General features: G+C 44.9%; 1 protein-coding gene across 1 annotated transcript; it reads left to right on the top strand.

The window, feature by feature from the left end:
* Nucleotides 1–6674: 6674 nt before the first annotated feature.
* On the top strand, nt 6675–18783 carry LOC137523019 (nicotinamide N-methyltransferase-like). The gene is made up of 3 exons (XM_068243195.1): nt 6675–6933; nt 9034–9241; nt 16686–18783. Exons 1-3 carry the CDS (start codon nt 6783–6785, stop codon nt 17104–17106), a joined length of 780 nt encoding a protein of 259 aa, XP_068099296.1. The 5' UTR covers nt 6675–6782; the 3' UTR covers nt 17107–18783.
* Nucleotides 18784–24911: the final 6128 nt, after the last annotated feature.

Genomic DNA, 24911 nt, shown 5'->3' with positions numbered 1-24911 from the left:
CGTTCGGCTAGCGCTGTGATTGGCCGAACGGGTCACGTGGTTCGGACCCGAACGCGCTCTGATTGGCCGAACAGTCACGTGGTTCGGGTAAATAAATACCCGAACCACGTCATATCTCCGCCATTTGTCTGTGGGTTTAGCTTTGGGTAGGCAGGCAGGGTAGTTCGCGCTCCAGCCACGCTAGCCAGGGTCCCCCCTGTCATTGTGTCACTGCTGGGAACAGTAGTACACCGCTTGCTCAGCCACACTATATAGCATTCTGTTTACTGCCACTCTGTGTACCTCGCTCAGCCACACTATATAGCATTCTGTTTACTGCCACTCTGTGTCTGCTGGGAATAGTAGTACACCGCTTGCTCAGCCACACTATATAGCATTCTGTTTACTGCCACTCTGTGTACCTCGCTCAGCCACACTATATAGCATTCTGTTTACTGCCACTCTGTGTCTGCTGGGAATAGTGGTACACCGCTCGCTCAGCCACACTATATAGCATTCTGTTCACTGTTCTGTGTCTGCTTGGAATAGTGGTACACCGCTCGCTCAGCCACACTATATAGCATTCTGTTTACTGTTCTGTGTCTGCTGGGAATAGTGGTACACCGCTCGCTCAGCCACACTATATAGCATTCTGTTTACTGTTCTGTGTCTGCTGGGAATAGTGGTACACCGCTCGCTCAGCCACACTATATAGCATTCTGTTCACTGTTCTGTGTCTGCTGGGAATAGTGGTACACCGCTCGCTCATCCACACTATATAGCATTCTGTTCACTGTTCTGTGTCTGCTGGGAATAGTGGTACACCGCTCGCTCAGCCACACTATATAGCATTCTGTTCACTGTTCTGTGTCTGCTGGGAATAGTGGTACACCGCTCGCTCAGCCACACTATATAGCATTCTGTTTACTGTTCTGTGTCTGCTGGGAATAGTGGTACACCGCTCGCTCAGCCACACTATATAGCATTCTGTTTACTGTTCTGTGTCTGCTGGGAATAGTGGTACACCGCTCGCTCAGCCACACTATATAGCATTCTGTTTACTGTTCTGTGTCTGCTGGGAACAGTAGTACACCGCTCGCTCAGCCAGAGTATATAGCATTGTGTTTACTGCCACTCTGTGTACACCGCTCAGCCAGACTATATACCATTGTTTACTGACACTCTGTGTACACCGCTCAGCCAGACTATATACCATTGTTTACTGACACTCTGTGTACACCGCTCAGCCAGACTATATACCATTGTTTACTGCCACTCTGATTCTGCTGGGAACAGTAGTACACCGCTCGCTCAGCCAGACTATATACCATTGTTTACTGACACTCTGTGTACACCGCTCAGCCAGACTATATACCATTGTTTACTGCCACTCTGATTCTGCTGGGAACAGTAGTACACCGCTCGCTCAGCCAGACTATATACCATTGTTTACTGACACTATATAGCAGACTATATAGCATTGTGTGTACACCGCTCAGCCAGACTATATACCATTGTTTACTGACACTCTGTGTACACCGCTCAGCCAGACTATATACCATTGTTTACTGCCACTCTGATTCTGCTGGGAACAGTAGTACACCGCTCGCTCAGCCAGACTATATACCATTGTTTACTGACACTCTGTGTACACCGCTCAGCCAGACTATATACCATTGTTTACTGCCACTCTGATTCTGCTGGGAACAGTAGTACACCGCTCGCTCAGCCAGACTATATAGCATTGTGTTTACTGCCACTCTGTGTACACCGCTCAGCCACACTATATAGCATTGCGTACTCTGCCAGTCAGTGTGTATATTGCTGGGATCAGTAATACTCCACTCACCGTCAACCACTATATGAGCTCAACATGAGTTCCCCAGAGACCTCCGCTGTGAGCAGCACTCCCAACAACAGCAACAGCCAACGCCCCACGCAAGCTATAACATCCACCCCAGCAGCCAGTGGTCAGCAGCAGCCCTCCCCGGAGGAGAACGTTGTGTCCATCAGTCCGTCGCCAGAGCGATTAATGAGGGCTGCCATTGAGGAGATGATGGGGCCTGATGTGGAGGAGGAGGTCTGGCTCAGGCCAGCATCCCAAGTTAATGTTGAGGACGATGAGGGGTCTGTGTCTGGGGATGTTGGGGTGGCAGAGGTGGTGGGTGGGTCAGACTCAGGAGAAGAGTTGTATGATGAGGATGATGATCGGGACCATCTGTATGTGCCTCAGAGTCCGACCCCGGAAAACATGTTGTATCGTGTGTTTAGGTACTAAAATCTGCGTTCCCTCCCAGTAGTGTTGGGCGAACAGTGTTTGCCACTGTTCGGGTTCTGCAGAACATCACCCTGTTCGGGGTGACTATATAGCAGACTATATAGCATTGTGTTTAATGCCACTCTGTGTACACGGCTCAGCCACACTATATAGCATTGTGTTTACTTCCACTCTGTGTCTGCTGGGAACAGTAGTACACCGCTCACCCGCCACTGTATAGCATTGTGCTCTGTGTCACTGCTGACAATAGTGGTACACCGCTCACCCACCACTGTATAGCATTTCTGTACTGCCACTGTACTGCTGCCAGTCAGCGTGTACTTTAAGGATAAGTGAAATGAGGAAGAAATCCGGTGAAAGAGGGAGGGGCAAGGGAAGAGGTGTTTCCCCTGACGGTTCACGTACAGGCCACAGGGGAGCACCCAAGAAAACCCACTCAATACTGCCCATGTTGTCCAGGACAACAACCCTCACAGATCCAAAAGAACAGGACCAGATAATTACTTGGATGACCTCTCAAGCCTCCAGCAGTGGGTTAAGCAGCACCAGCACATCACGCACGAGGTCCGAGTCCTCAGCCAGTTAAAGTCTGGGCTTTCTTTGAAGACTGCACTGAGGATGTTACCATGGCGATTTGCAAGGTGTGCAAGACCCGCCTGAGCAGGGGGAAAAGTATTAACAACCTCTCCACCACCAGCATGAGCCGCCACATTCTATCCAAACATCCCACTCTGTGGGCAAACGCGGCAGGACAGGGTACCACCAGCAACACTGCCTCCCTTGGGTTCACCAGACTCACCACCAGACCCGCCTCAGCAGCAGCAGTAGCCCAGCCATTGCGTGGTTCACAACATTCACAAACATCAGACGATGCTGACACTGTCACTTTCCGGACTAGTGCTCTTGAGGTCTCCCAGTGTTCATCAAACACAACAACCAACAGCCCTTCGGTGTGCAGCGCTACGGTTGAGTTGTCTGTCTCTGAGATGTTTGAGCACAAGAGGAAATTGCCAGCAAATGACCCCCGGGCCGTGGCAGTAACAGCCAGCCAGCATAGCCAAGCTTCTGGCCTGCGAAATGCTGCCATATCGAGTGGTGGAGACAAACAGCTTCAAGGGCATGATGTCAGTGGCCATCCCACGTTACGTGGTTCCCAGCCGCTACCACTTTGCGCGCTCTGCAGTGCCTGAGTTGCATGAGCACGTGGTCAGCTAAATAACCCGAAGCTTGAAGAATGCCGTTGCCTGCAAGGTTCACCTCACCACTGACACCTGGACGAGTGCGTTCGGCCAGGGTCGATACATCTCCCTTACCGCGCACTGGGTGAACCTTGTGGAGCCTGGCAGCGATTCCTCACCTGCTACGGCGCGGGTGTTGCCCACGCCGCAAACAGCTGGATAACAACAGCAGCACCTACCTCTCTGACTCCTTCTCCTCCAACGCATCTCAAAGCTGTACCTCATCCGGAAATGCTAACCCAGCACCAGCAGCAGTAGGATCGTGGAAGCAGTGCAGCACAGCTGTTGGCATGCGTCAGCAAGCGTTGCTGAAGCTGATCTGCCTTGGGGATAAGCAGCACACAGGGGAGGAAATTTGGAGGGGAATAAAGGAACAGACGGATTTGTGGCTGGCACCGCTGGACCTGAAACCGGGCATGAAGCTAGACACCTGGCACGAACTGGCAATGTACGCAATAGAGGTGCTGGCTTGCCCGGCAGCCAGCGTTATGTCGGAACGCTGTTTCAGTGCTGCCGGAGGCATCATCACAGATCGGCGTATCCGCCTCTCCACAGAAAATGCAGACCGTCTGACTCAAATTAAAATGAATCAATCCTGGATTGGAAACGACTACGCAACACTCCTGGACCCCAACCAAGTAACATGACCGATGAACATCTGGGATGGTTTAGCGTTTCCGGTCCCTGTTTATTGAACCTCTCATCTGTATTACATTTATAACTGCATGGCGGCAAAAAGCATTGCTGCTATATCCGCACGCTTTTTGTCCTCATGCAAGGCCTGGGTTGTTGTGTCTCACAAAGCGTGGCCTTCTCCTCCTGCGCCTCCTCCTGTTCCATCACGTGTGCTGCTGCTGCTGCTGCTGCTGCTGGGTTACCGTTGCCGGTCCCTGTTTATGGAACCTCTTATCTTTATTACATTTATGACTACATGGCGGTACAAAGCATGCTATCCGCACGCTTTTTGTCCTCATGCAAGGCCTGGGTTGTTGTGTCTCACAAAGCGTGGCCTTCTCCTCCTGCGCCTCCTCCTGTTCCATCACGTGTGCTGCTGCTGCTGCTGCTGCTGGGTTACCGTTGCCGGTCCCTGTTTATGGAACCTCTTATCTTTATTACATTTATGACTACATGGCGGTACAAAGCATGCTATCCGCACGCTTTTTGTCCTCATGCAAGGCCTGGGTTGTTGTGTCTCACAAAGCGTGGCCTTCTCCTCCTGCGCCTCCTCCTGTTCCATCACGTGTGCTGCTGCTGGGTTAGCGTTGCCGCGTGGTCCCTGTTTATTGAACCACTTATCTTTATTACATTTATGACTGCATGGTGGTACAAAGCATGCTATCCGCACGCTTCTTGTCCTCATGCAAGGCCTGGGTTGTTGTGTCTCAAAGCGTGGCCTTCTCCTCCTGCGCCACCCTCCTCCTGTTCCATCACGTGTGCTGCTGCTGGGTTAGCATTACCGGTCCCTTTTCCTGGAACCTCTTATATGTATTACATTTATGACTGCATGCCGACAAAAAGCATGTTACCTGTGCAAAGAAAACAGACATTTCCCGCATTTAAAAGACAGTTTTCCCTTTGAAACTTTAAAATCGATTTTCTCAAAAACTATAAGCTCTTTTTGCTAAAAAATTTTTTCCTCTTGTACCCACTCCCAAGGTGCACATACCCTGTAAATTTGGGGTATGTAGCATGTAAGGAGGCTTTACAAACCACAAAAGTTCGGGTCCCCATTGACTTCCATTATGTTCGGAGTTCGGGTCGAACACCCGAACATCGCGGCCATGTTCGGCCTGTTCGGCCCGAACCCGAACATCTAGATGTTCGCCCAACACTATCTCTCACCTAACTATCCATCACTGATCTATTCATCCATTTCCTGTGATAACTTTCCTGGCCCTAACTTACCCATTCATTCACCTATAATCTGTCAACTATGACATCTCTCTTCCGTCTCACCTACCCACCCACTTCTCACTCATCCTTCCACCATATGTCCCCTCTCCTGACTCACACCTGCTGTCTAATCTAAGCCCCCCCCCTTTTCTCTTAAACCCCACTGACCCACTCAACCACCTCTCATCTGTGATGCCCAATTGTGTGACCTCCATTCATCCTCTTGTACACACACAACCTTCACCTATCTATCCCATGTTGCTTCTCTTGCCCCTTACCTACCAATTCACCACCTATCTACGTTACCATCTCATGTGGCACAATTCCTAATCCTCACCCATCCCTTAATCCCCATGTCACCACCACTTACCCACCCCTCATCTACATTCCCACCTACCCCTCATGTATACTTCTCTTGATAGCCCACATAAATCCCTCATCTTTACTACCTTTCCCCAACCTGACCCTTACCTACTATTTTACCCCTCGTCACATCTCCTGACCCTCACCTACCAAATCACCCCAACACACCCATGATCTACACATCTGTTCTTCTTGCTGCTATCTCATTATATCTACCTCCTTGCTCGTGCTTCAGCACATCTCTACCTTTATATTTCAGTGCCATTATAAACTGCCTCTGTTCATCCATCCTGCCTCTCTATCTCTCCCACCATGGTCACTTGCAATTCAAACATGTCTTGCACACATTCTAGGCCACACTCATATTCGTTGCCCACAAAGCCTACCTATTATCTCTCAGTGATGACATTAAATATTAGTACTGCAGTGGCTGGGTTGTTTACTGGTGAAGGCCTCTGCCTCAGACACAGGAGACCTGTGTTCACATTTTGGCTACTTCTGTTAAGCAAGCCAGCACCTATTAAGTGAGGAGACAATGGGCAAAACTCCTTAACACTGCTTCCACCTATAGAGTTCGCCCTAATGGCTTCAGCTTTGGTGCTTTGAGTCCGCCAGGAGAAAAGCGCAATATAAATGATCTGTCTCTATTGCCTGAACTGGGCTGCTTGGCTGTGACCACCAGGTGCATATCTGCTAACTTGTGATTGAGTCTCACTTAAATGTCCTAACTGAACCTTCCCGGATGCTGATGAAGAATCAATAAAGACACAGATGAAATGTTGAAACTGTTTTGTCTCACAAGGTAAATAAAAACAACAACCTCTAGATATAAAGCAAGTAATCATGTTTAGTATATGACCAAATAATTACTCATACAGATAAGTGCTCATAACCAAATCCTGAACACATGATGTGCTTGTGATAATCAGATTTGATGCTGAGTATATGAATATATTAGAGGTTCCAGGACCTTCTCATTATCAGAACAACAGAGTGGAAAGCTGTGAAGTGTCATCTGCCTGACATACAAGATGGACCGAAGCTCCTACAAGCTCTACCATGTACATGATCATGATTCCAGAGCATATGTGGAAACATATTATTCTGGAAACCCAGACATGCCATTCAAGGAAGACACATTGAAAACTCCCATGACCAAACTGCACAATGCATTTAAAATGGGTAGGTAAACTAACGATACTTAAACCTATTTTGCTTAACACGTTCAGAAGAGCGCTACAAATAGGCTGAAAATTTGAACCCCTACCTTAACCACTTCCCTACCACAGTTTTTTTCCACTTCAAGATCAGAGCAATTTTCTCATACCACTCCTCCCATTCATCTACCAATAACTTTATGACTACTTATCACACTGAAACGATCTATATATTATTTATTGTGGGGAAAACTAGACTTTATTTGGGCAGTAATTTTTGCTAAGAATTATTTTATTATATATGCATTTTACAGGGACGAAAAAGAAGAAAAAAATGCAAAAAATCATCATTTCTCAGCGTTCAGCCATTGTAGTTTAAAAATAAAATGTGCTATTGTAGATAAAACAGACACATTTTATTTGCCCATTTGTCCCGGTTATTACAACATTTAAATTGCGTTCCTAGTACAATGTATGATGATAATATTTTATTTGGAAATAAATGTGTATTTTTTCAGTTTAGTGTTTTTTTATACTATAAAAATAATTATAAGCTTTTATTTACAAAACCAACAATAATATACCCTCATAACATACATATTTAAAAAGTCCCTAAGTTAACTATTTATGTTTTTTTTTTACAAGTTTTATTTTTTGGTAACTATTACTGATTCTGCAGATTCCAGATTTCTCGATTTCCAAGGAGTCTTTTTTTTCGTATTGGGGGCTTTGTATGATAGAGCGAGGCATTTGAACTGCATCCATTGAGTAATTGAATTGGCAGTCTAGTAAAAGGATTGGCAAAGAAGGCAGCATCGAAGGAACTGGAGAGGGTTGAGACAGGCAGCAGAGGTCAATATAAAGTATAAAAGAGATAATTATGATAATGTTTCTTGCTATATCACCCTGTCAAGGCTGTCCCAACATGTCCGTAATGGGGCATAAAAATCAGATTGTAACCCAAGTGCAGAGCTTTCCCCATATGGCTACAGTTTGGCTCCTTTATATATGCAGAGTCCACATATGAAATGGTGTTTGGACCAGAAACCCAGGTAATATCAGGGACCCTCTAGATCTCATTTTAGAATGTAAATAGTTCAGACATTGTGGTACGTCTTGCTAGTGTCTGGGTAGAAGAGACAAGTAGATATGGCACGAACTGTTCACTTATGAACATGGGGAATGAGCTCGGGGTCACTTCCATGTTCACAAGCGTCCTCAGTACTGCGCAGACGCTTTCCTGGGGGCCGCGTATCCTTCATCACATGCCCGGAGTCGGGAAAACTCTGCGTGACGTCATGCACATGTGCAGAGCGAAACCCAGCTGCAGGCATGCGATCAAGGACACGCGGCCCCCGGGAAAGTTCTGCACAGTATTGAGGAAGCTTGCGAACACAGAAGTGACCCCGAGCTCATTCCCCATGTAGTGTTCGCAAGCCATCTTTAAAGGCAAGTAATGGTTGCTTAGACTCTGGTATCCAGTGTTACCCAAAGTAGTTAGAAGTAGGACTTTTCTGCCAACAGTTGTCTGTTGCAAAGAGGTAGATGGAGCCTTCAAGGGGGTTTTCAGAAAGTTTTCCTAAAACAGTACTGACCGGCTCCTGGTCATTTCAACCATCAACTGTAATCTCCTCTGAATGCACATTGATACACTGACAGCATTAATAGTGAAGGAAAAAAGAAAAGAAAACTGGCACCAGTATGCGGCAGGGATGGAACGGTCACAAGTGGGCTTACCTGCGGCGTGCACCAGTATGCCACAGCGTCTTGATTAAAAAGAGAGAAGAGTGGGCACTGCTGCATAAAATCCCTTTATTGTGGCCGGGTTACAGAAGATCGCAGTGGGGGGAGAGGGTTGCCTGACAGCTGTTTCGCAGGTATGCAACCTGCTTCTTCAGAGGCTCTGAAGAAGCAGGTTGCATACCTGCGAAACAGCTGTCAGGCAACCCTCTCCCCCCACTGCGATCTTCTGTAACCCGGCCACAATAAAGGGATTTTATGCAGCAGTGCCCACTCTTCTCTCTTTTCAATCAAGACAGCACTAATAGATGTCATGTTTGTATTTACACTAAAATTTCTTTTTATTATGCTAAATTTCTTTTTATTATGCTGTATACTCCTGCAGGTCATATAACTGGAAAGGTCTTGATAGACATCAGCGGTGGCCCTCAAGTTTACCATCTCTGTTCAGCTTGTGAATATTTCCAAGAGATCATCCCGATGAGGCTTACTGATAAGTGCATCATGGAGATAATGAAATGGCACAAGGATCGTACCGGAGGTTTCGGCTGGGGGCACACAATTGCTCATGTTACTGATTTAGAAGGAAGAAGGTGAGATCCCTAGGAATGAACTTAAATTTTTAATAAAACCTGAGCGAGTAGCATATAATAAAAGAAAAAAAAATACTACCTGATCAAGGGTACTAGCCAGATCAGGTAGCGTTAATTACTGCTGCTCCCTGCCACTCCTGTACGCTTTTATCCCCTAGTTTTGGTTTAAAAAATAAATAAATAAATGGCCGCAACACCTGGGTCACGACGCTGCAGCTCCAAGCTCTTAACTCACTCAGAGAGCAGCGAGTTGAAAGAGAGGTGGGGAAGGCACATGAAGCGGTGGGATAGAGGCAGAGAATGGGTACAGAGAGTCGAGTACATTTTAAAGGAAACCCAAAGTGAGAGGTATAATAAGGCTGCCATCTTTATTTCCATTTTAACAATACCAGTCACCCAGCAGACCTGATGATCTTTCTGGCTTCAGTAGTGTCAGAATCAGTGGCGTAGCAATAGGGGGTGCCGAGGTAGCAACTGCATCGGGGTCCTTGGGAGAGAGGGGCCCAGAGGGTCCCACCCTCAACCTTAGTATTAGCTCTCTATTGGTCCTATGCTGGTAATAATCACTTCCACAGGTGTTTTTATTAGTAGTAATCAGGGATGCTCAACTTTGGCTTCGGGTGAAATCTGGATAGTTGCTATCCGTATTTTCACCCTCCTAATTACAATCAGTTATGTGGGCTGGGCGGGGGGGGGGGGGGAGGGGGGTCAATCTTACCTCTCTGACGTCTTCTTCGGTCCGTCCCTCGGCACCTCCCATGATGCGCTGAAAATCCGGCGTCACGTGATTACAAACACTTCCTCCTTCCGGGTTGAAGTAGGAAGTGTATAGTCACGTGACGCCGGATTGGAGCGCATCCTGGGAGGCGCCGAGGGACGGACCGAAGAAGACGTCAGAGAGGTAAGATTGACATCACAGCTGATTGTAATTAGGAGGGTGAAAATCCGGATAGCAACTATATGGGTTTCACCCGAAGCCGAAGTTGAGCATCCCTGGTAGTAATCAATAACAAACTGGTCCCCATCCCTTTCTTGCATCTCTGACACTCTGGTTGTCCTTGTCAGGTATCAATTATTGTGTAGAGAGCGTGGAGGGGGGGCAATGTAAACCTTGCACCGGCAGGGCCGGATTTGTATTTTCCAGCGCCCTAGGCCGGCTGTCACCAACCGCCCCCCCCCTCCCCATTCTGTTCAATTCAGACTAGTTTGAATGGGCCCCCCTCTGTTTTGCTGCTTTGCCCTGTTCAACAAAGAAGCAGTGCATGCTCTATCCACTCCATGTAATTTCGCACTCCTGTCTGCATGCACAGCAGGCGATAGTGTTCTGGGCTTGCATACTTCAGAAATGACGCTCATGTATGAGGACTCAGCAGCACTTGTCAAGTACACATACCCATAACACTCCATCAGCTCCTGTGCACATGCATACAGGAGTGCAAAATCACAAGGAGCCCCAGTGGACAGCACTGCTTCTTTGTCCTCTGTGCTACTTGCTGCCATCAGAGCCACAAATAGGGGACAGTGCAGCACAATGCAGAGAAGCCCAACCAAAACAGAGAGCAGGTAAGTAGAAGGATCCGACACTACACACACTGGCATAGATGTAGTGTAATGCTAGGTACACATGATGCAATTTCCTGACAGATTTACTGTCAGGTCGATTATTTCCATCATGTTTGAACTGATTTCAATTTTTCGATCAATTTGCTGTTCACTTCTATGAAAAATCATTCAGAAAATTGATTGGAAAGCAGATCGGACATGTTGGAAATAGTCGATCTGACAGTAAATCTGTCAGAAAATTGCATTGTGTGTACCCAGCATAAGCTCAGGTGTACTTTACACAGTGACAATTTAGCACTTAAGATAGATCTTAAAATCAGTCAGCAGGAAGTTTTGTAACAGAATAACACTTTTTATTGGCTAACCAAAAGAAAAACAGTGAGCCTTTGGTTAATGAGCCGTCTTCAGACTTTGTTATTGTATGCAAGATGTTAGGCACACAGCTTTATAGATACAGTCAGCAGGAGATGCATTGATTGTTTTGTAAATATAAATAAATGTAACACAGTTGTCATTCTGTTTCAAAACATCCTACTTTCATTGATGGCTAACACAGTACTTTGCTGGTAAAAAAAAAAAAGCCAGGAAAGAGTTAAACTCACACAAAGAATGTTGTTGTCATTCTCTAGAAGAAAAAAAAAGCCATAAAATTAACAGATCTGAGGTCTTTAACAGCACTGACCTACTAGTAATAAACCATCAGTCAGGGAGAGGGGAGAGCTGCTAATTCCTGCCCGTGAATGCGTACTGCATGAAAAAAACTAATCGGAACTCAAGAGTTCTGCTACTTGAGCCCATATATTTTTCTTCTCACAGCAGATTGTTTGTCCCCTGTCATCATACAGGTGACAGCAGATGCTGACTGGCATAACACACACTTTGCACAAGTGAGAGAGATGCAGGGATCTCTGGAATTCAGGCAGACCAAAGCAAAGCAGGAGAGGTGATTTACTTTGACATGTGACCTCTTATCTCTCCAAGTCCTGCGCCCTGCTGATTTTTATCGCCCTAGGCCGTGGCCTCTGTGACCTTCCTAGAAATCCGGCCCTGTGCACCAGGGTCCATAGCTCCTTAGCTATGCCACTGGTCAGAATCACACCCCTGAAACAAGCATGCAGCTGACCTTGTCAGAATTTTGTCAGAAACATCTGATCTGCATACTTCTTTAGGGTCTATGATTTAAAGCATTAGAGGCAGAGGATTAGCAGGACTGCCAGGTAACTGGTATTGTTTAACTGCGTATCATTTCAGAACATAGATTGTACATCCAAATTAGGACTGCTATAGGTTTCAGGACGTAGAATCTACATCCTGCATTAAAAACTGCCGCCTGTTCCGCGTGTGCCTGCATGCATGTTCACGTGCCTACACCTGATCATGCACATCTGTGGGGATGCTCGTGCATGGTCCTGTGAATGATTGCTGCTAGCAATAGCAATAACCATTCAATAAAGTTATGGGGAAAAAAGTTTTAAAAAGTACAAAAAAAATAAAAATAAATTACATGGTCCCAATAAAATAGAAAGGGCCTGATTCACAAAGCGGTGCAAAGTGTTTGCACACCTGTGAAAAGCCCTTTATCACACCTAAACTCAGTTTAGGCGTGATAAAATGAAACTCGCGTGAAATTCCCGCACGCAATCGCGCGGCGCATGGTGCAGTCCGCACGATGCGCCCATTAAACACTATGGGCGCTGCGCGCGATAAAGAGCACAAAGCAGTGCTAACTCAGCAGTGCAAAGGTTATCACGTCTAAAGTCTTTTAGGCGTGATAACTGAATTATCACCGCTTTGTGAATCAGGCCCAAAGTGTTTTTTTAATCCCAGGTTATTTTTAACCCTAGCCTGGCCAACTAGCCCATTGTTAACCCCTGCAATACCTTTACCTGTTTATAAACATTTAATGACTGCCACCTATAGCGATCGGATGCAAGCGCTGGGGCGAAAGTTTGGGGCCCAAATGCTCTATAGATGTATCGCTCTGCCATTGCCTAGCGATGCATCTCTAGAGCACTATGACCCCCGAACTGTCACCCTAGTGAATGCATCTGATCGCTATAGACATGCAAGCCAAGGATAAAGGTCCGCCTCATGCTCTGCTAAAAATAAAACATGGCATACGGGGTATCGTTTTTACTGGAAAGGGCCAAATCATTTCAGGGTTTTACCCTTTAAGGTTCCTGAAAATGTTGGCATATCAGCTGTGTTACTATTGATACAGCAATAACTTTTTTATTACCTTTGCCATCAAAGTGATACAAATAACATATATTGTTTTTTTCAGGACAAACTAGGCTTTCTTTAGGTACTATTTTTTCAAAGTATTATCTTTATTTCACAGGCACTTAATTGGGGAAAATTAGGCATATATGCAAGAATTATGCATTTTTTTTTCATGTTTCCCCCTCCTAATTGTTGTAAAATACATTACTTGGCTCGTCCCAGTTAAAATGATACCATACATGCCATATTTCATCCCCAGTTGAGCATGTAGCGTACCATTAACGCCAGCCTGTGCGTCTGTACATCGCTAGGGCGTACAGTTTGGGGACCCCAGTGCTGTATAAATGCATTGCTAGGCAACAACATTTTGATGCATCTATAGCGTTGGGCCCCCAAGCTGCTGCACTAGTGATCACATCCGATCACTATGGACAGCAGCCCTTATAGATGTCCATGAATCTTAAGGCCAAGTATAGGTGGCACTGGGATTTTATTTGTCTGGTGGGGTTAAAACTTAAAAACACGCACAAAAAAACCCTTTTTTTTAATAATCTCACTGTCACTTTAATTTGAAAAAAAACAAACAAACAAAAAAAAACCTTTTTTTCCCCTAGCTTTATGTGCATGATTACTAGTAGCAGCAATCATTCACTGCTGGAAGGGTGGATGAGCATGCACGAGTGACAAGACCGCACACATGCACGCGCGGGGGTATGCACGTGCATGCCGACGATCGCAGAGGCAGCTTTTAGTGGTGGACATGAGTCTCATGTACAGGAAACTTTACAGTAGTTAGTTTGGACGTGAGACTAACATCCAAGACAAGTGATGTCTAGGGAACCGGCAAACCGCGCGAATTGCCATAGACTTCAGTGGGCAGGCAAATTCTAAAACCTAGTTTCTGGCCTCAAAAGTGATGAAAAAAGTTGTTGAAAGGGGCCTAACACCTAGATCATGGCATGCTGGAAGGGGATCCATGGCAAAAGTCCAAGAAAAATTAGGTAGTTGACCCAGAGTCATGTTTTAATCACTAAAGGGCAGAAATCCCATTACATGACTACATTTATTGAATAAGGTGCTTTAAAATGTCCGGCGTGTGTACACGTCGATCAAATAGTGTAAGGGCTAGGCGTGGTACACACGACAGATGAAACGCCACTTTACCGCACCGCAAATAACTGCAAAGAGCTTTAGTAATAATGCCAACTGACACCTCCAGGACATAAATGTTAGTCAACTCGAAGGCAATCTTTGTGTAGTGGTGACAGTCGCCATGCTTGTGCGCACATTCGTGGGAGTGCAGGCGATCACAGTTTTCCAGCCCCTATGATCGGGTTGAAGTAGGTCAATGAAGTTGTGGAGTGCCCATATCAGAGGAGGATGAGAATGTTGCAGCAAGGTTCCTAGCAGAAGCGGTAGAAGATGGGGTGTGTTCAGGCCCAGATTTACCTCACAGGAGCTTATAGGCACAGATGTCCTGGCACCTTAGACTCCACCCTCCATTAACCTACAAACCCCACAGAACCGCACTGAACCCCACCGCAAGTGTACTGATGGACTCAGTTGTCACTTCTCCATAACTTCTCTTTCCCATTATAGGTAGCTACAGGTGCCCCTAAGCATTAGGTAGCCAGAAGTACCCTCAGTATTAAGAAGCTAGAGTTTCCCCCTGACTGAAAGGAGATCTTGTCAGTGGAATGCAGAGAGCAGGATGAGTAACGTCTCATCCACTCGCATCAGCGCTCTGCACAGGGAATGAGGGATGGAGGTGCTCAGAGAGGGCAGTGAGCCGCCTTTCCATCATCAAGCACCTGCACATGCCTACAATGCCTTATGGTAAATCCGGCCCTGGGTGTGCTGCTGTGTAAGCCAGTCAACTACTTCTGTGGCATTTTGTGAGTTCAAGGTATGTGGACTCAGAACACTGGGCAATATCTATGCTAGGGCCACAGGAAATCACAACAGCATGGCCCCATTTTTTTACAATATGACAACATATAAAAAAAAAAAAAAAAAAACTCTGCCAGGGAGAAACTGATTGTCACTTCACGCAGGTCAGGTGACAGGTTAATGCTATGTGCAACAATCACCCCAAAATATAGGCCCTGCCAGTGAGGCCTTATTTGGGGCAGTAGTGGATATTAGGTGCCAGTAGTGGTGGTGAAGGATTATTGGGTTATCTATTCAGTGTACTGCTAGAATCAGCAGACCTGTCTACAGCAGCTAATGTGTGCACTGGACACACTGAGCAGCAATACTGTAGCATGGAAAACAATGTACCAGCCTTAAGAAGGGCTTAGCTGTTTAGGACACAGTGGTAGCAGCAAGAATATACACTGAGTACACAGAACAGAGACCTAACTAATGCTGTCCCTGTCAGCAGCACACTAGCACAGAAGCCAAACACAGACTGCAAAATTGCTGCTGTACTGGCTTTCCAATAGGGTGGGGGCGGTCCAGGTGGGAGGGATAGTTGATTGGCTACCATGTGTCTGCTGACTCTGGGGTGAGGGGTCAATTTTTGGCTCCATTATAATGTATAGGGGGCGGGTCGAACACGCCAAATGTTCGCGAACAGACGCAAGCGCGAACAGTCGATATTTGCCAGGGGCTGTACACCGGTGAACAGTTTGGGCCATCTCTACCAAGAACCATAAGTAGTTAATAGAGACCAGGGCTGGATTAAGCATAAGGCACTGTAGGCTCGTGCCTATAGGCACCTGATGATGGAAAGGCGGCTCACACCCTCCCTGAGTGCCTAACCCCTCCTTCCCTATGCATAGTCCTGATAAGAGTGTAAATGAAAGGTTACTCACCCAGCTCTCGACATTCCATTGACAAGATTTCCCTTCAGCCAGGGGCACCTGTAGCTACAAAACACTGAGGATATCTCTGGAAACTTAATACTTGGAAGACCTCTAGCTACTTAAAGCGCAATATAACCCTGCATTTCAACTTTGCTCTAAAACATTATTTACAGCATATTATATGCAAAAAGCATTTTTTTTTTTACTAGACCAGCACTGGAAGGGTTAAACACAGAGGTTTCAAGTTCCATGGAGAGATATGCAGAAGTTCAGATTGTTACATTCTAATTAGTTAGATGTATCTATTGATAAATGTTACACACTCTTTGGCTGTCCTCCAAGCTCCTTCTCAGTCAGAGAGATGAGTCACATTCAACACTTAGATACATTTATGTAAACAAAATGTATCTATTTCAGCTTCGTATGCGTCTGCAGAAATCTCCAGGAACTTTAAAGCCCTGTGTAACCCTTTCAATGCTGGTCTAGTAAAAAAAAATGCTGGTTGCATATAATATACTGTAAATAATGTTTTAGAGCAAAGTTGAAATGCAGGGTTATATTCCGCTTTAATATTGAGGGTACTTCTGGATACCTAATACTAAGGTGCACTAGTAGTTACCAATGATGGGCAATGGAAGTAAGGGAGAAGTGAGAGCTGGGACAGCCAGCACACTTGGTGTGCAATTCAGCAGGGGTTTTGTAGGTTCATAGAGGCCAAAAGGTGCCAGGACATCTGTGCCTATAGGCTCCTGTGAGGTAAATCCAGGGCTGATAGAGACTTTTTTCTATATGTCAAGATAGAATCTCTGTCACCTTTGAACTTCAGTTTAAAATCTTTTCTTTTTTTTCAGTGACCAATATGAGGCAAAAGAGATGAAGATGAAATCGGTCATTGAGCGTGTTGTGAAATTTGACATAGAGTCAGAAGATCTAACAGATATAGGGGTTCCTCAGGCCGACTGCGTCATCACCAATATGTTGCTAGATAAGATCTGCAAAAATCAAGATGACTACATGAGATACTTGAGAAAAATGTTATGTCTTCTAAAGCCTGGAGGACACATGATTTTGCTTGGGGCAACAAATACCACTTTTTACACGGTTGGAGTGCAAAAGTTCCATTATTTTAAATATGATGAAAATTTTGCTAGAGATGCCCTTGTTAGAGAAGGAATGACCATTCTCCAATGTGAAGATACTCCAAGAACATCGGAGAGTCCTTTAAGTGATTATGGTGGTATCCTGTTCATCGTAGCTTGCAAACAAAAGTAGATTGAAAGTAAAATACTAGCTATTGAACCTAGATAGTTGGTACAAATGAAAGTTTAATATGTGCTTACTAGTGATGATTGCAATCTGCTAATTTGCGTAACTATGGCCATACATAATTACAATTTGAACATTCAACTGATCTTGTGTTATTCCTCAATTTGCATAATTTTTACCTAATTTTTATGTAATTTCATGTCTACTTTAGAGGTTAAAGGATACCCGAAGTGACATGTGACATGATGAGATAGACATGGGTATGTACAGTGCCTAACACACAAATAACTATGCTGTGTTCCTTTTTTTCTTTCTCTGCCTGAAAGAGTTAAATATCAGGTATGTAAGTGGCTGACTCAGTCCTGACTCAGACAGGAAGTGACTACAGTGTGACCCTCACTGATAAGAAATTCCCCTCTTTATCTTTTTCTTGTTCTCAGAAGCCATGTTCTGCTAGGAAAGTGTTTTATAGTTGGAATTTCTAATCAGTGAGGGTCACACTGTAATCACTTCCTGTCTGAGTCAGGACTGAGTAAGCCACTTTTCAGGCAGAGAAAGAAAAAAGGGAACACAACATAGTTATTTGTGTGCTAGGCACTGTATATACACATGTCTATCTCATCATGTCACATGTCACTTCGGGTATCCTTTATTAGCAAAGCCCTCATACATGCTATCATCACCTAAATGACTACATAAATTAAAGTGAACCTCCGGACTAAAAATCTACTCAGAAGCACTGAAAAGGCTTGGTGTTTCTTTAACAGTATCACAGCATCGGAACTTTGTTTTTCTTACCAAAGCATAATTTTTAGCTGCATTTTAGCTAAGCTCCACCCATCAAAGAAAACTGCCCGGGCTTTTTTTCCCTGATGCTGTGCTAAGCATGATGGGATTTCCTATGTTTTTATTCACGTTGCCTAGCAGCTGGGAGGGGTGATCAGCACACAGGACAGTTGGAACTGTGTCTCATGTTCCCTGTCACCTTCTTTCAACCAAAAAGATGGCTGCCATCATAAAATCACAAACATTTGCCTGTTCTTTTAAAACAGGGTGGGTAAGAGATTATATTACCTATCTATTTTAATTAACATAACTAATGTAACTTAATGACAGTATGTTTGTTTAGGCTGGAGTTCCTCTTTAAGTAGAAGGGTGGGAGCAAGACAAAAAAAATCGAAAACACCTTGTCGTTTTTGAGAAAATTGATTTTTAAAAAATGCAAAGGAAAATTGTTTTTTAAACTCAGGAAAAATGAGTTTTAAAAACATTTTTTCCAGTGCATTTTTAAAATAAATTTTCTCAAAACTACAAGGTTTTTTTTGTTTGTTTTTTTTATTTGTGTTGTTACCACTATTCAACATACATAGCAATTTTGGTTAAAGCACATATGGGGGCCTTGCTATTAACTAATAAAGTCAGCATGAAATTATGTGAATATTGCATGAAATTGAAAAATTAAGGTTCTTGAACATGCTTCTAAATAAACATAATAACCATTTTACACAAAATTTTTCATTATGATTTCACGACATAATTGCAAATTCCGATTATGTGAAATTTGTACTCCTCACGAGTGCTTACAAGCTTTAATTCTTTCACCACAGGGTTTTTCTGCGTTCTCATTGCCTTTACTGAGAAGTAAATTTGAGATAACCAAAAATTTGAATTAACGGTGTGTAACAGGGAAATCTCAATAAAAACTTTCTAAATTACTTTTGTATGTGGTCCGATGTTAGTCATGGAGAAAATCCAAACACATTACAACAAAAGGTTCATGATAATCTATGAGCCCTAGAGAAAGTTTGTATGTGTAAGACTGCAAATCTCATGTGTGACTCTGGACTCCACACTACTGGAATTAGTAACTGTACCCTAGAGGGCGCTGTTACTGCTACCAGTGAGAAAGACGAGATGCAAGGAATCAGGAAGTAATGCGGCGCATGGATTCCGTCAGGTGAGTTAAGGTAAATGCTCCTGCTGCACTGCACACACTCTGCAATCTTCCCCACTGCCGCTACTCCCTAGACAAAGCCCCGCCCACCCCTAGAAACGTGCACACCAGGGAGAATGCATTGCTATCTGGCAGCATGAGATGGATTGAGTGCCTTAGCACTGACACCTAGAAATGTACATACAAGTCGCATTAGTGGAGTACTGAAAGGCGTCAGCAGCAGGAGGAGGAGAAGGTGGTGGGCAGTGATGAGCGAAAATGCCGATATTCTTTTTCCATTCATTTTCACGAAAATTATGTTAAATTCGGCTTTTCGACCAAAAATTCCATCAAAAATCATTTTGTAATAAATTTGCAAATTTTAGTGCTAAAATAAATGATTTGGCACTTTTTGCCAAATTTTCATCATATTGCGATATTGATGTATTTTTCGTGAATATTTTCTCAAAATGTAAAATAGCATTTTCAATGCAAAAATGACTTTGGCGAAAATGTGCAAGCAACACTGGAGATGGTCCCTGATTCCCTGAGACAGAGCATGGAACACAACCTGGCAGCGTGAGCTGGGTGGCACGCGTGAGCAATGCCATCCAGATGTATACACGCAGGATGTGTCAATGGCGTACTGAAAGGTGACAACAGCAGAAGCAGGAGGAGGTGGCCTTGAGACAGAGTGTAGACCACATTGCTAGCTGGCAGTGGGACCTAGGTGGAGTGCATCAGCAATGCCACCCAGAGGTGTACATTCAATTTGCATGAATGAACTGATATTGAAAAAAAGGTGACAGCAGCAGAAGGAAAAGTAAGCTGTGGGCCCTGAGACAGAGCATGGACTGCATTGCTAGCTGGCAGCATTACCTGGAAGAAGTGCATGAGCAATGCCACCTGAAAGTGTAAATTCAAGTGTACAATAGGTAGCCAGATACCCCCCCCCCCCCATTTCCCTTTCAGTAAAGTTAGCAAGATGTCTCTGGCCCAGGGGCGTAACTAGACATCACTGGGCCCCCCTGTAAAACTTTGGAAGGGCCCCCCACCCCCCTCACTTTCTGCACAGGAAAACTGAGGACCAATGTGTTTTCCCCATGCAGATAAAAACACTTAGACTTAGGAAATGTCAGGCAATCTATGCTACCCCCAGATCTACTTACCCGGGGCTTCCTCCAGCCCCTTGCAGCCGAAAAGGACTTGTCGCAGCTCTGCTCCCAGTACATACACACACAGAGCCGTATTATTTTACTACATGAGAGCACATGCTATATGGAGGAACAACAATGACATGCTGAACATAAGATATAGTATTCACTGTAACTTTGACAAAACGTTCAGAATGTCACTGATTGATACTGTTATTAGGGGATCGGACTCGGTATGAGACAACAAGCTCTCAATGAGGCAGCAACAGTTAGACATCAATCTTTCCCATTCCACTGTGTCCAGTAATCTGACACCTTAAGGTCACTAGCCTGTGTGTGATAAGAATCTAGGAATCTCTTCTGAGGGAAGGTCTACAACTTTTTTTTTAACGTGTGACTGCTTTGTTTGTAACATTCTACATGAAGTCATCAGAACTTTGCTGCAGTGTGAGACAGATGTTTTTTACAAACCCTAGGGAGCAGGGACAGTGTACAAATTCCAAAGTGTGTATAATTCCTTATCTGTGTGGTAGACACTTGCAGTCAACATAAGTTATATAACAATGGTAGGAGAGTAGAATACATTTTCTCTCCATGCCCTTAGTTGTCAGTCTCTCAAACTTTTCCCCCACGGGGCCCCCTGTGGCTTTTGGGCCCCCCTGCGGAGACATCCCTTGCAGGGTCTATTGTTACGCCCCTGCAGTCTGACCCTGCACTTTCCCCTCACTACAGTGGCATAGCCATAAGGGTTGCAGAGGTCTCGACCGAACCGGGGGGCCCTTGGGCCACAGGGGCCCTGTAGGGCCATGTCTCAACTGCAGTATTAGCTCTTTATTGGCCCTGTGCTTGTAATCATCACTTCTATAAAGGCTTTGAATGATAATCATTAACAAGCGTTTCCCCATCCCCTTCTTGCACCTCTGACACTGTAGTTGTCCTGGGCAGGTTTTGGTGCACCGTATCAATTCTTATGTATAGCGTGCTTGGGGGGGGTCCCATGTAAAACTCGCATCGGGCCCATAGCTCCTTAGCTACACCACTGCCTCACTACGTTATAGAATTCCAGCTGGGGAATGCATTCTATAGTCAGTTTGGTGGAGACCCAGTTCACATTGAGCCTCAACCCTTTCTTTCCCTGATTGAGACAGGACCTGGGAAGCATCTAATAAGTGGCATATATAAAGAGTTGTTTGCCAGGGATGCCCTCGAACAGACGTCTGGCTCTAAAGATACGTCGTTGAATGTGGGTCTGTCTTTGGATGCAGAAGACTGGGAAGATACCTTAGAATTAGGCAAAAGGTTATCTGTAAGGTTGTGCTGCTCAGTTATATATTGTACACCTTGCCTAGTAACCCCTCGCAGAATAGGGGTTACTAGGCCTGGAGCCTCAATAAATTTTTCATCTCCCCAAACACCTTTCCTACCCACTCCTCGCTTATTCTCCCACCCTCTGGGAGATACTGACCTCGGGAGGGGGAAGCCTCAGGGTCCCAATGAGGCTTCCCCCTCCACTGTAGCTTCAGGGAATCCAGCACTGGCTCCTCAAAATCCCCCCCTTCCCGACAAGCTTGACAAGGATTGATTTATTTACCTCTCCGGGATCCCGCGCGGGTGCAGTAGCGGCTCTTCGTTTGGTTAAGGCAGAAATAGCCGAGCCCGATCTTATCCTCTATACTGCGCAGGAGAGAAAAGACTCTGCGCAGTAGAACGGATCAATCGGGTTTGGCCATTTCCACTTTAACCCGAATGAAGAGAAGCTAGTGCACCTGCACTGGATCGTGGTAAAGATTTACCTCGCCGCGATTCAGGGGGTCCCGGCAAACAGACAAACACAAAACATTTATATTGCGCTTTTCTCCTGGCAGACTCAAAGCACCAGAGCTGCAGCCACTAGGACACGCTCTATAGGCAGTAGCAGTGTTAGAGAGTCTTGCCCAAGTTGAATAGTCACTGGATTTCTGAACAAAGAGGAGCTGAGATTTAAACCCTGGTCTCCTGTGACAGAGGCAGAGCCCTTAACCAGTACACTATCCAGCACAAAGCAACAGAGGGACAGAGGGACGGAGGGATGGAGGAGGATGGGGAAGCCTCATTAGGATCCAGAGGCTTCCCTCTCCCTAGGTAGGTATCCCCCAGAGGGCTTTTTTACAGATCCTCTTTAAACCCTCACCTATCCTATTACACGTTTCTCCTCTCTTCACACTTCCCACCCCATGTCTACTTTCTTATCCCTCCCCTACCTATCGACCACTGAATTATCCATCCATTCCAGGTGATACCTCTCTTGGCCCATAACTTCCTCTCCCAACCAGTGTTGCTTGCAAATTTTTGCTAAAGTCATTTTCACTTCAAATATGTTATTTTCGATTTTGAGAAATTTTCACCAAAAAAGGCTTGTATTTTCGAAAACATGAAAAATCAATATTTTTACTGCGAATATGTGAAAATCAATGTTTTTACCATGACAAATGTGAAAAGCACAAAAACACAGAAAAACATGAAAAATCTATATTTTTTTACCATGGAAATTCACAAAAACGCACTTTCGATGGAATTTCCACTTGAAAATCGAATTTAACATTATTTTTGTGAAAATGAATGCAAAAAGAATATTGGCATTTTCGTTCATCACTGCTCCCAACCACTTATCATCTATCATAGTATCTATGATACTTCTCTACCCCTTTCCTACCCACCCACCCCTTACTTATCATTTCACTACTTGTCAACTCTCCAAACTCTCAACTGTCTTTCTCATTCATGCCACCTGTCTTGAACCTCAGTAGCCCAATCAAACACCTCTCATCTATGATGCCCAATTGTTTGACCTCCATTCATCCACACACAACCTGCACCTATCGTTTCAATCCCATGTCACCTTTCTTGTCTTGTCCCTTACTTACCTATCCCCCACCCATCTATGTAACCATCTCACATGGTACCTTTCGTGATCTTCACCCATCCCTTTATCCCCATGACACCATCCCCTACACACCCCTCTTCTACTAACCTGCCCCTCATCTATCATGCTCTTGACAGCCCACATAATTTTTAAATCTATACTCTCTCCCCCATTTCACATCACATGACCCTCAGGTCATCTCTCCTGACCCTAACCTACCGATCCAACCCAACACACTGTGCTCACTTACACCATGATCTTTGCATCTTTTATCTTGCTACTTTATCACTATGTCCAACCTCCTAGCCCCCCTTCTGCCCATCCAGTCCCTCAAATGTTATTGCCAGTACCTTCCTGTAATGATCTGCTCAGCTGTCTGCACTGGCAGACAGCTGTTTGACCATTTTTTAGGTCTGAGTGCTGCAGGTCTCTGTAAAAGAGACCTGTCTTCACTCTGCAAGTTTCAGAGCTGCTGTTCTGGGGAGGAATTTGCATACACTTGTCATGCAAATTGCTTAGCTGCTTCCTTTGATGGTGTGCAGTATAAATACCATTTCTTCCCAGAATTCCCTGCTGGTCATACTGGTTTGTTCCTGCTTACTTACCTGGAGTGTCAGCCTTTGCAAATCGTTTGCTAAGATTATCTTAGAGTAATTCCTTGGGAGTGCACTAGGCATTCCTTCTAGCGTAGTCAGGTTGTATTATCTGTTTCGCCTTGTACTGTCTATCTGTTGCGAGCGTTCACATTCTCTTTTCATTTTCGGGTTTCATTGGTTAGTTAGGGTGGCACGCTTGTCACTGGGCGCCTAACGCGCGGTGAACGTGTCTTAAACGCGTTCGCTGTTGCGAATGAGTGCGTAGTTCGCGTTTAGCTAGTGTTTGTTATTTTCCTTGGCGTTCTGATCATTATTGTTTGCTGTGTCTCTATTACTACACTTATGCTCTGTCTTTGCTCGGTCTTGTGTCGCTGTTAGCAATCGCCACTCTTGCTATTGTGTTCCCACTTGGTTTCTGCTGTTGTGTTTTTCACCGTCGCTGGGTGGCGACTAGATTGGTGGACATACATACATTCTATCTCTGTGCTCTTTCAGTCTTGTGTCGCTGTTGGCAATCGCCACTCTTGCGATTGCGTTCCCAGTTGGTTTCCGCTGTTGTGTGTTTCACCGTCGCCGGGTGGCAACTAGATTGGTGGACACACATACATTTTGTCTCTGTGCTCACGTTTCTCTCTACAGGTGCATTGCACCAAATCTGGGTTCTATCGTTTAATACGCTTGTGGAGGATAATTCCACAATCGTTACACTTCCCCATTCTAAGCCTCCTTTCCTCTCTTAAAGTAAACCTGAACTGAAAATTAAAAGTCAAGATAAATATACACAAGTCATACTTACCTCCCGTGTAGTCTACTCCTCAATCTGTTTCTCCTTTTCCGCGTCTTGTTTGTCCACTGTGATCAAGGGAATTCTCTGTCCTCCATTTTGAAAATGGCCATTATCCCAACAGCTTTCTGGTCCGCACACTGTTAAACTGTAATATCACTCACTTGAGCCATAGGGAAACATAGACATTACTTGGCACATCAGTTTTCCTCTCAGCTATAACTGACAGCAACTGATAAATAACTGACAGCAAATGATATATTTCAGTTCTGACAAAATGTTGTCAGAACTGGAAGGGATCATTGATTGTCAGAAGAAAATGGTGAGCTTCTGAGAGGAACTGATGGCAAGGTAACTATGTAATATTCATTTGAAGTTACCTCATGTGTTTATTTTAAATAATTTTACTCAGTACAGGTTCCTTTTAAGCTGCATAAACACG

This window comes from Hyperolius riggenbachi, chromosome 6, assembly GCF_040937935.1.
Source record: "Hyperolius riggenbachi isolate aHypRig1 chromosome 6, aHypRig1.pri, whole genome shotgun sequence".
Classification (NCBI taxonomy): Eukaryota; Metazoa; Chordata; class Amphibia; order Anura; family Hyperoliidae; genus Hyperolius; species Hyperolius riggenbachi.
This window is presented reverse-complemented; position numbering and strand designations above follow the sequence as displayed.